The sequence below is a fragment of the Oncorhynchus mykiss genome, chromosome 21, assembly GCF_013265735.2.
Source record: "Oncorhynchus mykiss isolate Arlee chromosome 21, USDA_OmykA_1.1, whole genome shotgun sequence".
Classification (NCBI taxonomy): domain Eukaryota; kingdom Metazoa; phylum Chordata; class Actinopteri; order Salmoniformes; family Salmonidae; genus Oncorhynchus; species Oncorhynchus mykiss.
In genome coordinates, this window is record NC_048585.1 from 62,985,934 (window position 1) to 62,999,322 (window position 13,389).

Here is a 13,389-nt window from a genome sequence, read left to right on the forward strand (position 1 = left end):
CTTCTGGGTGAGCATTTTCTTCTTTGCTTATAACCTTATCGAGTTGGTTGAGAGCGGTCTTAGTGCCAGCTTCGTTCTGTGGTGGCAAATAGACGGCTACAAATATTACAGATGAGAACTCTCCTGTAGATAGTGTGGTCTACAGCTTATCATAAGGTACTCTACTTCAGGCGAGCAATACCTCAAGACTTTTTAAATATTTGACATTACGCCCCAGCTGTTATTGACAAAAAGACACACACCCCCACCCCTCGTCTTACCAGAAGTAGCGTCTCTGTTCTGCTGGTGCATGGAAAATCTCACTAGCTCTATATTGTCCGTATCGTCGTTCAGCCACGTCTCGTGAAACATAAGATGTTACAGTTTTTAATGCCCCGTTGGTAGGATAATCTTAATCGTAGGTCATCAATCAATTTTATTTTCCAATGATTGCACGTTAGCCAGTAGAATGGAAGGCAGTGGGAGTTTACTCACTCGCCTCCGGATTCTCAGAAGGATGCCCTGCGGCCCCTTTTCTGGCGTCTTTCTTTACGCAAAAGGCGTGGATCTACTCAACTGACTGGCTTTCTTGATGTCTATAGTATTCTCTTGGGTATGCAATCTGGTTTCCACTCAGGTTATGGATGTGTCACTGCAACCTTAAAGGTCCTCAACGATGACACCACTGCCCTTGTTTCTAAGCAATATTGTGCAGCTATGTGTGATGTATTGTTGTCTCTACCTTCTTGCCCTTTGTGCTGTTGTCTATGCCTAATAATGTTTTTACCATGTTTTGTGCTGCTACCATGTTGTGTTGCTACCATGTTGTTATGTTGTGTTGCTACTATGCTGTGTTGTCATGTGTTGCTGCCTGGCTATGTTGTTGTCTTAGGTCTCTCTTTATGTAGTGTGGTGTTGTCTCTCTTGTCGTGATGTGTGTTTTGTACTATATTTTTATTTTATTTCTCATTTTTAATCCCAGGCCCCGTCCCCGCAGGGGGCCTTTTGTCACGATCCTCTTCCTGTAAATGACTGGACCAACGTGCAGCGTTGTCATGATATTTTATTAAATCAAAACACTTGAACAAAAGAACAAAGAGGAAACCGAACAGTTCTGTAACGAAACTAAACCATACAGAAAACAACTACCCACAAAAACCCTGTGGGAAAAAGCTACCTAAGTATGGTTCCCAATCAGAGACAACGATAGACAGCTGTCCTTGATTGAGAACCATACCCGGCCAAAACAAAGAAATACAAAAACATAGAAAAAAGGAACATAGAATGCCCACCCAAATCACACCCTGACCAAAACAAAATAGAGACATAAAAAGCTCTAAAAAGGTCAGGGCGTGACACCTTTTGCCTTTTGATAGGCCATCATTGTAAATAAGAATTTGTTCTTAACTGACTTGCCTAGTTAACTAAAGGTTAAATAAATAAATAAAATCTGCAAACCATGACAGATAAGTATGAGGCTAAATGGAGCAAGTGCGACTCATGTGTCTAAAATCAGTACTCTAAGCTCCCAAGTGGACTCTGCTATGAAGCAGAATACCACCCTTAGGTACCATCTGGAGGAAGTCCAGAATGGTCCCGCGCTACAGCGTGACTACCCAACCAAGCAACCGGAGTCTGGTACTCAAAGGAGTGAAGACGATAGAAGGTTTCAGACATTGCCTCCCTCATGTGTCCCTAAGTTTTCTCCTCTTGGCCATTCGACACTGAGTAATGTGGCGCCTCTTCGCCAACAAAGCCAAGACTTGGCTTCTCCTCTTGGCCTTTCAGACCCAATTTCCCCACAGGATGAAGCCAACCCTCTCCGCCCGCTTGGCACAGAACGTCTTGACAAACTCGTCAAAAATGTCCCCATCTTTGACACCGTTCCAGGTCAGCCAAACGATACTGAGACGTTCCTAGCTGACATAGAGGATGCATTGGATGGCTACCCGAACGCTACAGGTTCTGACAGGGTTTACTTGTTGAAGCGAACGTTGAATAGACACATCTACAACAGCAACACATGCTAAATGAGTACAGCTTTGAAATTAGAATTCAGTGGTTCTGCGACTCGCAAATACAATAGCTCACTGGCTAACATTTTCAAACAAGCTCGGATTGAACACCCACAAGCTTACTATCATAGGCTTTGTTCAGCTTACTTTGGCCTACTCACTGAAACAGGAATGGAAGAGCTATTGCCATTCAAACAAATGTTTCTGTCAAACATGCATCTCACCTTCATTACCTACTTGGGCCATACAGCACATGTTGGCTTGCATATCTTACAACTCAGAGAGCTTGCAAGCACAGCTTTTGAGGCATAAAAAGCTTGCAACACTAAGAGCCCTGACATCTTAAATAAAAATCTATAAAATAAAATAAGTACAAGTCAGCTACTACAGCGACTGAAAAGACTGCAACACTTAACAAAGAGCTGCAGTTAGTTTCAGAGTGTGTGGCAAGGAATAAGTTAGCCCTAAATATTTCTTAAACTAAAAGCATTGTATTTGGGACAAATCATTCACTAAACCCTAAACCTCAACTAAATCTTGTAATAAATTATGTGTAAATTGAGCAAGTTGAGATGTCATCAAAACATATTGATACAACAGTGGTGGAATATGGGCCTGAAGGCACACAGTGTGTTGTGAAATCTGTGAATGTATTGTAATGTTTTTTAAATTGTATAAACTGCCTTCATTTTGCTGGACCCCAGAAAGAGTAGCTGCTGCCTTGGCAGGAACTAATGGGGATCCATAATAAACCCCAGGAAGAGTAGCTGCTGCCTTGGCAGGAACTAATGAGGATCCATAATAAACCCCAGAAAGAGTAGCTGCTGCCTTGGCAGGAACTAATGGGGATCCATAATAAACCCCAGAAAGAGTAGCTGCTGCCTTGGCAGGATCTAACGGGGATCCATAATAAACCCCAGAAAGAGTAGCTGCTGTCTTGGCAGGAACTAATGAGGATCCATAATAAACCCCAGAAAGAGTAGCTGCTGCCTTGGCAGGATCTAACGGGGATCCATAATAAACCCCAGGAAGAGTAGCTGCTGCCTTGGCAGGAACTAATGAGGATCCATAATAAACCCCAGAAAGAGTAGCTGCTGCCTTGGCAGGATCTAACGGGGATCCATAATAAACCCCAGGAAGAGTAGCTGCTGCCTTGGCAGGAACTAATGGGGATCCATAATAAACCCCAGGAAGAGTAGCTGCTGCCTTGGCAGGATCTAACGGGGATCCATAATAAACCCCAGGAAGAGTAGCTGCTGCCTTGGCAGGAACTAATGAGGATCCATAATAAATACAAATACAAATGTGTCTAAAAAATTTAATTGATGGTTAAAGTAATTGAACCATTGTCAAATGCACCGTTAAAGATGTACTATGCAGAAATCGCTCCGCCATTTCCTGGTTACTAAAATTGTAATAGTTAATATGACAAAACAAGCAGTCATTGCGTAGAGAATCGTTGTACCATCTAAACCGCTGTGGAATATCTTTTACATAGACAAAAATATTGTAGTTCCAGCTGTACAAAACTGTAAGTAAAATACATAAAAACTAAACTTCAGAACAGGAAGCATAGAAATAGAGCACATAGAACAGCTCTAACACTTCTTAGACTTGCTTTCAATGTGAATGAAAGAGCTATAACTCACATCTCTATGTGAATTTGGTCAGGTTACCCAAAAAGTTACATATTGTATCTTTAATTGGTTTAAGAATTTAAAGTGTTTTTTTGATGTGAACCGTTTGTGAACTCGTTTTTGCCATTTGGCCTCCAGAGTCCTTTATTTCAGAGTTGTGCCAGTGAGGTGGTCGGATTTAAATTGGCTACCATTTATCACATAGTTTGTGTAGGCTGCAATGTGCAGCCTGAAATGTGCAGGCTGAAATGTGCAGGCTGAAATGTGCAGGCTGAAATGTGCAGGCTGAAATGTGTAGGCTGAAATGTGCAGGCTAAAATGTGTAGGCTGAAATGTGTAGGCTAAAATGTGTAGGCTAAAATGTGTAGGCTGAAATGTGTAGGCTAAAATGTGTAGGCTAAAATGTGTAGGCTGAAATGTTTAGGCTGAAATGTGTAGGCTGAAATGTGTAGGCTAAAATGTGCAGCCTGAAATGTGCAGCCTGAAAACATGGCAGATATTGGATGAATTAAACAAATGTATATCTTCCTTCTCAGCTACAATTATTTGAATAATTCAATGGATGTTTTGTGCACAAAAGTGATGACTAAAGTGTCTTATTATGAATATTCAAATCTGACTTCTCTAAGTGGCCATGTTTGGAAATTGTCTTTCTGGGCTGGGCATCAGCCTTGAAACCATTGTGCCGAAAATCTCCCCCCTGACAGAATCCCCCCCCCCCCCCCCCCTTGCGTTCTTCATTTTATTTGCGTTCTTCATTTTATTTCACCTTTATTTAACCAGGCAGGCCAGTTGAGAACAAGTTCTCATTTACAACTGCGACCTGGCCAAGATAAAGCAAAGCAGTGCGACACAAACAACAACACTTGGAATAAACAAACATTCATTGCTGCAACTTGCTTGCTAGTTGAGATTTCTGCTCTGCATTCCGTTGTCAGTTTAGCCTACATTTAACTGATCTTAGTAGCAGAAAGCATTTTTGTCTGCAGTTTTCTATTTGGCTATTTGTTTCAAGTGTATGTGGCGGTTCTAGCTTGTATGGCGTCCTGAGCGAACTCCCCCTTCAGCGCCCGCCGACCGCACCCGCACCCGGGCGGAAAGATGCCATGTCGCCTGTACCTAAACCCTCTACTGAATTTGTATTAATCTATAAATAAATCTCTTTGCCAAAATTCGTCATCTCTCACATGTCTTATTCGACTAGTATTTTTTAAAGTGTAAGGATAATAATTCAGCCATAGTTGTTCTGAAATGTTCATTGCTTGCCAACATTTTACCCCTTCCTCTATGTTTAATATAACACACATACATTAATTATTAATTTCGGTTGCCTATCCTGACTAAGTTTGATCAAAATAAAGTATTTGACTCTGATGTGTGTCACAGAAAGTATTTGACTCTAGCCACAAAAATAAGGAAATTAGATGGGGGGGATTCTGGCAGGGGAAGATTTTCGGCATAACACCGGAACCCTTGCCCCTACAACCTGGAAGGCTGTAGTAATCGGATCTGGCCAGCAGGGGTCACCAGGGCACCATAAACACGAGGCTCCACGGGGGCGTAACTTCCGGATTTATAAAAGTTGTCAACAGTTTGCTAAATAGAAAAACATGTAGCTAGATACTGAGACCAGAACCGTTCTTTTATAGCTGAATGAGAAAGCCACCCGTCTTTTTCCAGCAGAGAAAGAGAGACGGGGGAAGGAGTGACTGAAGACAGGCGCCGCTGCGGAAAGCAGAAGTAGTTAGTTACAGTAGTTAACTAGCTAGCCAGAATGTTTAGCTACTGTAGCTAGTTAGCTAACTTGTATTGTGATAAGTATAAGTACCAGGCCAGCTAAAAACGGACTGGTGTGTGTGATAACTCCAGCCTGCTCTCCCTCTCCGTGGCTACACTACTGATGCCGGTCTCGGCCGGGACTCCATGGAAGAGCTGCTAGCACAGGACGGAACAAGGAACGGGACTGCAACCGAGGCTCACCCCTGCCCGGGCAAGCCCTCTGCCCATCTCACTGGTCCAACGGGATATTATTACCGTGGGGTGAGCCTGGATCGGGAGTTACGGCCGACCGACCGAGCGGCGATGGGGTCAGAAGTACTTTTCCAACTTTTATGAAAGGTCTTATAATACATTTGAGATTTATTTATACCTACATCAAACTGGTTAAGGTTATACAGTGTGTTTGTCCGGCAGTGATGAGATGTCATGTAGCTAACTCCTATAGAAGCTACCATCTATAGATGTTCGACAGACACGGTTGAAACCCCTGGAACCTGCTTCTCCCGCTACAGAATCCGGGTAGAGATCCAGTACAAGGTACGTCATCTTTTGCCTGAAACAAATTTCACCAAGAAGGAAAAAATACTTTTAAAATAAAGTTGTGCAGGAGAGTGAGATTTAATTGAGAGGGACACGGTGAATGGCACAATGGTGTGCAACTGCAGCCCCCAATGTGGACTTCCTCTATCTGCAGGAAGGAGTATTGCATTAGTTCCTGCATGAACCCCCACCCAAAGTGTGACGCTTTTGAATGTGGGTCAAAAGGGAAATAAAAGTATTATGCGTTTTTTCACTGGTAGACAGTATCCTTCGCTCCCGCCATGCTGAACACCTGCCCTCACCATCGAACTGCAGGAAAACAGTGCCCGACAAGCTAGGGCGAAGGTCACTGTCTTCCGGTCGCCCCTGCTTCCCGCTAGTACAGACGGCGGTGACGCTAACTAGCTAGCCAGCACACGGTGTTGCTCCAGCTTCCCACCTGCTGTTAGACGGGGGAGACCGGTAGACGGTGTACTTAGCCCCTGGGTACACAGGAGGCGGGGGAAACACTGTGTGCTAGCTATCTAGCTTGGGATAGCTTTGTTAGCTAGCACACGGTGTCGCCCCCGCCTCCTGTGTACCCAGGGGCTAAGTACACCGTCTACCGGTCTCCCCCGTCTAACAGCAGGTGGGAAGCTGGAGCAACACCATGCCTGACAGGCTGGGGCGAAGGACACTGTCTACCGGTGTCGCCTACCGCTAGCTACTCCGGTAGGTAGGAGGCGGGGGCTAGTTAGTTAGCTTGCAAGTTAGCTAGCAGACGATGTCGCCTCACACCTGCTGTGTACCGGAGTCCTCCTTATGACTAGTTGGCTAAGTTAACACAGTGTCCTTCGCTCCTGCCTGCCGAACACCTGCTGTGTACCGGAGTCCTCCTTATGACTAGTTGGCTAAGTTAACAGTGTCCTTCGCTCCTGCCTGCCGAACACCTGCCGTCGCTGTCTTTAACTGAATTGCGGGAAAACAGTGCCCGACAGGCGGGTGCGAAAGACACTACCGGTCTGTGCTAACTATAGCCATCTACTGTTGTCACCCCCACTACTTCTGTGGGGTTTATCGGCGGTTGCATTACCACCATCGACTGTACTGGAGCGCCCCTGCCTCCCGCCTATGTACGTACTGTAGTCCTAAAGTCTAAAGAGGGGTTCTTACAGATTCCGGAATGCTCAAATTGTGGGCTGCAGTTGCACCCTTCTCGAATGGCTCGGATCCGTATTGATGTGTCACGGCTTGTGCTGCGTAGAGGATCCATTGTGGGTTATGACTGATGACGTCATTGATCTGAATTAATTTCAAGCACATAGCTGAGTGATTGTTGAACCGATAAGTGTCAAACCCTTCCCCTTTAGGGTTAGCAATAGGTTAGTACTACACTGGTCTGACATTAATACTTATCTGTCCTCTATGAAGACCCTTGCCCTACTGTATATCATTGTCCACGATGAAGACCGGTGTTGTAAAGTACTACTGTAATATCTATATTTGGTGAAACCTTTTACTCCTCGAAATATCACGATGTGTACTTAATTAATTTATATTTCAAGATATTGATAAAGCCTAACTGCTAAAAATACAGTTTTGATTTGTGAAGTTCAAAATAGTCTGGCAGCCCAACTGATTGGCAAACTTACTGCAAATTAAGAAATCATGTGACTAAATAAACTATACTATGAAACAAAGATACATTTATATAAAGGAAAGATAATAAAAAGCTTTGGAGCACCTGAACTGAAAAAAAAAAAGCCAACTCGACTCCATTGTTCATTGAATCAGATGGCTTATTCATCACAAAGCCCACTGATATTGCCGACTACTTGAATTACTTTTTCAGTAAATAAATTGACAAAAGCCAGAAAAAATGCAGAGCGCCAAATTCAAATAAATTGCTATAAAAATCAAACTTTCATGAAATCAAATCCAAATCAAATGTATTTATATAGCCCTTCGTACATCAGCTGATATCTCAAAGTGCTGTACAGAAACCCAGCCTAAAACCCCAAACAGCAAGCAATGCAGGTGTAGAAGCACGGTGTCTAGGAAAAACTCCCTAGAAAGGCCGAAACCTAGGAAGAAACCTAGAGAGGAACCAGGCTATGTGGGGTGGCCAGTCCTCTTCTGGCTGTGCCGGGTGGAGATTATAACAGAACATGGCCAAGATGTTCAAATGTTCATAAATGACCAGCATGGTCCAATAATAACAAGGCAGAACAGTTGAAACTGGAGCAGCAGCACGGCCAGGTGGACTGAGGACAGCAAGGAGTCATCATGTCAGGTAGTCCTGAGGCATGGTCCTAGGGCTCAGGTCCTCCAAGAAAGAAAGAGAGAAGGAGAGAATTAGAGAGAGCACACTTAAATTCACACAGGACACCGAATAGGACAGGAGAAGTACTCCAGATATAACAAACTGACCCTAGCCCCCCGACACATAAACTACTGCAGCATAAATACTGGAGGCTGAGACAGGAGGGGTCAGGAGATACTGGCCCCATCTGATGATACCCCTGGACAGTGCCAAACAGGCAGGATATAACCCCACCCACTTTGCCAAAGCACAGCCCCCACATCACTAGAGGGATATCTTCAACCACCAACTTACCATCCTGAGTCAAGGCCGAGTATAGCCCACAAAGATCTCTGCCACGCCACAACACAAGGGGGGAGCGCCAACCCAGATAGGAAAACAACGTCAGTGACTCAACCCACTCAAGTGACGCACCCCTCCTAGGGACGGCATGGAAGAGCATCAGTAAGCCAGTGACTCAGCCCCTGTAATAGGGTTAGAGGCAGAGAATCCCAGTTAGAAAGAGGGGAACCGGCCAGGCAGAGACAGCAAGGGAAGTTCGTTGCTCCAGTGCCTTTCCGTTCACCTTCACACTCCTGGGCCAGACTACACTCAATCATATGACCCACTGAAGAGATGAGTCTTCAGTAAAGACTTAAAGGTTGAGACCGAGTTTGCGTCTCTGACATGGGTAGGCAGACCATTCCATAAAAATTGAGCTCTATAGGAGAAAGCCCTGCCTCCAGCTGCTTAGAAATTCTAGGGACAATTAGGAGGCCTGCGTCTTGTGACCGTAGCGTACATGTAGGTATGTACGGCAGGACCAAATCAGAGAGATAGGTAGGAGCAAGCCCGTGTAATGCTTTGTAGGTTAGCAGTAACACCTTGAAATCAGCCCTTGCCTTAACAGGAAGCCAGTGTAGGGAGGCTAGCACTGGAGTGATATGATCACATTGTGGGGTTCTAGTCAGGATTCTAGCAGCCGTATTTAGCACTAACTGAAGTTTATTTAGTGCTTTATCCGGGTAGCCGGAAAGTAGAGCATTGCAGTAGTCTAACCTAGAAGTAACAAAAGCATGGATACATTTTTCTGCATCATTTTTGGACAGAAAGTTTCAGATTTTTTTTCCATGTTACGTAAATGGAAAAAAGCTGTCCTTGAAACAGTCTTGATATGTTCGTCAAAAGAGAGATCAGGGTCCAGAGTAACGCCGAGGTCCCTCAGTTTTATTTGAGACGACTGTACAACCATCAAGATTAATTGTCAGATTCAACGGAAGATCTCTTTGTTTCTTCGGGCCTAGAACAAGCATCTCTGTTTTGTCAGAGTTTAAAAGTAGAACGTTTGCAGCCATCCACTTCCTTATGTCTGAAACACAGGCTTCCAGCGAGGATAATTTTGTAGCTTCACCAGCAGCACTAACATCTAGGACCTGGAGGACAGATGCAGAGCCTGGGTCTGACGCCACTAAAAGGTCATTTACAACCTTCACAAGTGCAGTTTCAGTGCTACGATGGGGTCTAAAACCAGACTGAAGCATTTTGTATACATTGTCTTCAGGAAGGCAGTGAGTTGCTGCGCAACAGCTTTTTCTAAACTTTTTGAGAGGAATGGAAGATTCGATATAGGCCGAATTTAGTTAAAAAAAATATTTTCTGGGTCAAGGTTTGGCTTTTTCAAGAGAGGCTTTATTACTGGCACTTTTAGTGAGTTTGGTACACATCCGGTGGATAGAGAGATGTTTATTATGTTCAACATAGGAGGGCCAAGCACAAGAAGCAGCTCTTTCAGTAGTTTAGTTGGAATAGGGTCCAGTATGCAGCTTGAAGGTTTAGAGGTCATGATTATTTTCATCATTGTGTCAAGAGATGTAGTACTAAAACACTTGTGTCTCTCTTGATCCTAGGTCCTGGCAGAGTTGTGCAGACTGGTGTTTAGCTGGCGTGTTCAACACCATATGATGTGTTTAGCTGGCGTGTTCAACACCATATGATGTGTTTAGCTGGCGTGTTCAACACCATATGATGTGTTTAGCTGGCGTGTTCAACACCATATGATGTGTTTAGCTGGCGTGTTCAACACCATATGATGTGTTTAGCTGGCGTGTTCAACACCATATGATGTTGTTAGCTGGCGTGTTCAACACCATATGATGTGTTTAGCTGGCGTGTTCATTGCGCAGCAATGTGTTCACTGGTCTCAGCCAAATGTGTCAATGATCCAGAATGCTATTTTGGGACAACACCGTTCTTAAACCTGATGCGGTTTTTATAATGTGACAGATAGTTATACAGCAGGTAGAAATGTAGAGGGAATATCTGAAGATGCAACAGGGTCTTACTCTCTTTGGACAGTAGTAGAAGAAGAAATGCTGTTTTCAATATCAGGAAATCTTTGCTTTATTGCTATGGTGGGATTTTGGCCTATGTAAAACATCCAGGTTTCAAACATTGATATGGCTGGCGTTGCAATTTTTTAGGTTATGGAGAAATATGACATTAGAAAATCATTCCAATGTTGGGCAAATAGGATGATGTCTGTGGTCCGCCGGCACGGAGGTTTCCTGTTCCGGGAGTTGGGGCATGTTCCTTGTCTATAGGCTGTGGCTCGCTACTGAGGAACTCTGACAGGAACTGCACACTAAAATGTGCAAAGTATTTCTGCGTCACTGTGCCTGGCTGGGGGCTGTGTGAAGACAGATACAGTTTTAGAAGGCGTAAAAATGTGTTTAATTTACCTGAAACTGAAGTGAGACTGTCCCTGTGTTCCTTAGCTATTTACATTATTTTGTTCAGATGCTAGGTTGATTTTCAATGTTTGAGTTTCAACTGCTAGGGAAGATAAGCAATACTAGTCAGACTCTCGATCTCACAGGCACAAACATGACTCGCATTACCACGGTAACCTCCCGCCCTTAAAAGGGGCAGGTGAACATTTTTGTCTCATATTTTGGTTAAAAGTGGTCACAAAATTCAACAATATAGCACATTACTTCTCAGCAGTAATACATGTGTTGTTTTAGAAACATTTCAAAGCATGCACGTCCAGGTTTTGTTAGTGTAATTTTACTGGGAAAAAATATTTGTCTGGTTAAAAAAATCTGAGTGGCTGGTAGACCAAAAATAACATTTTAGGCTCTGTCCATTAGCAAGTTGTGGTGCTGAAAAAGGTCAAGGTGACCATTATTCAGTGACGAGGTTGAAGCAGAGGAAGCGAAGGCTGGGAACAAGTTATTTAATCTATATTGTTGTGTTGTTTAATGGGGCAGCTGGTGGTGGAATGGATATATCTTCAGTTTATTCAGTAACCACTTCACAATAACATTGGTCTCTCTTAGATATATCTTTAAGCATTCCCCATTCAAAAAAATATAGAACTAAGACTAGATATAGCCCTTGGTTCACCCCAGACTTGACTGCCCTTGACCAACACAAAAACACCCTGTGGTGGACCGCACTAGCATCGAATAGTCCCCGCGATATGCAACTTTTCAGGGAATTCAGGAACCAATATACAGTCAGTTAGGAAAGCGAAGGCTAGCTTTTTCAAACAGAAATTTGCATCCTGTAGCACTAATTGCCCAAAGTTTTGGGACACTGTAAAGTCCATGGAGAATATGAGCAGCACCTCCCAGCTGCCCACTGCTCTGAGGCTAGGAAACACCACCGGTAAATCTATGATAATCGATCATTTCAGTAAGCATTTTTCTACGGCTGGCCATGCTTTCCACCTGGCTACCCCTGCCAACTGCTCTGCACGGTCAGCCCCCTCTTCAAAGGGGGAGACACTCTAGACCCAAACTGTTATGGACCTATATCCATCCTGCCCTGCCTTTCTAAAATCTTTGAAAGCCAAGTTCCCACCGTACCTTCTCCACGATATCATAATCGCCATCGATAAAATACAGGACTGTGCAGCCGTCTTCATTGACCTGGCCAAGGCTTTCGACTCTGTCAATCACCGCATTCTTATCGGCATACTCAAAAGCCTTAGTTTCTCAAATGACTGCCTCGCCTCGTTCACCAACTACTTCTCGGACAGAGTTCAGTGTGTCAAATCGGAGGGCATGTTGTCCGGACCTGTGGCAGTCTCTATGGGGGTGCCGCAGTTTTCAATTCCCGGGCCGACTCTCTTCTCTGTATGCATCAACGATGTCGATCTTGCTGCTGGTGATTCTCTGATCCACCTCTATGCAGACGACACCATTCTGTATACTTCTGACCTTTCTTTGGACACTGTGTTAACAAACCTCCAAATAATGAGCTTCAATGCCATACAACACTCCTTCCGTGGCCTCCAACTGCTTTTATATGTTGGTAAAAACTAAATGCATGCTCTTCAACCGATTGCTGCCTGCCCGACTAGCATCACTACTCTGGACGGTTCTGACTTAGAATATGTGGACAACTACAAATACCTAGGTGTCTGGTTAGACTGTAAACTCTCCTTCCAGACTCACATTAAGAATCTCAAATCCAAAATTGAATCTAGAATCGGTGGACAAAAAAAAGTTTACAGTGCTTTAAAATAAAATAAATAAAATGATTATTCATGTAGGCGTGAACAAAATGTAAAAATAACTGGGAAAAACAAGCTCACACTTCAGTCTCTGCCTGGGCAAGATGAACAAGGCATCTGCGGACCACAATCAATAAGCACATGAACCTTAATACCCCCCCCCCCCCCCCCCCCCCCCCCCAGCAAAAACACAGAGAGAAACTCCTCCAACCCTTAAGTCACAGACTTTTATTTTAGTATTAATTGGAATGCCATCAGAGGATGGACTGTTTAAAGTAAGACCGGAATGGAGCCCAAGCCTCATCAAACAGTTTGGGGTTCCCACGTGAATTGAATTAATTTTTTTCTAGTTTCAGAGAGCACAACACATCCCTCACCCAATATTTATAAGATGGGGGAGCTGCCATCTTCCAGTTCTGTAGTATTAGCCGTCTAGCTAAAAGAGTTGTATAAGCAACAGTCGTTGTAGTTGTCCACATATTCTAAGTCAGAACCGTCCAGAGTAGTGATGCTAGTCGGGCAGGCAGCAATTGGTTGAAGAGCATGCATTTAGTTTTTACCAACATTTAAAAGCAGTTGGAGGCCATGGAAGGAGTGTTGTATGGCATTGAAGCTCATTATTTGGAGGTTTGTGCAGCA

At 43.9% G+C, this 13,389-nt stretch overlaps 1 protein-coding gene across 5 annotated transcripts in view; it reads left to right on the plus strand.

Moving 5' to 3' along the window:
• Window positions 1–5,181: 5,181 nt before the first annotated feature.
• LOC110500813 (TSC22 domain family protein 4) overlaps window positions 5,182–13,389 on the plus strand; it is a 59,569-nt gene continuing 51,361 nt past the window's right edge. The window contains exons 1-2 of one of the 5 annotated variants that reach the window (XM_036958397.1): window positions 5,182–5,718; window positions 5,872–5,947. In XM_036958397.1, coding sequence (XP_036814292.1) covers window positions 5,555–5,718; window positions 5,872–5,947 — 240 coding nt within the window. In that variant the 5' untranslated portion in view covers window positions 5,182–5,554. The remainder of the gene's footprint in view (window positions 5,719–5,871; window positions 5,948–13,389) is intronic. The other 4 variants (XM_036958396.1, XM_036958394.1, XM_036958393.1 and 1 more) reach the window with 4 other exon arrangements.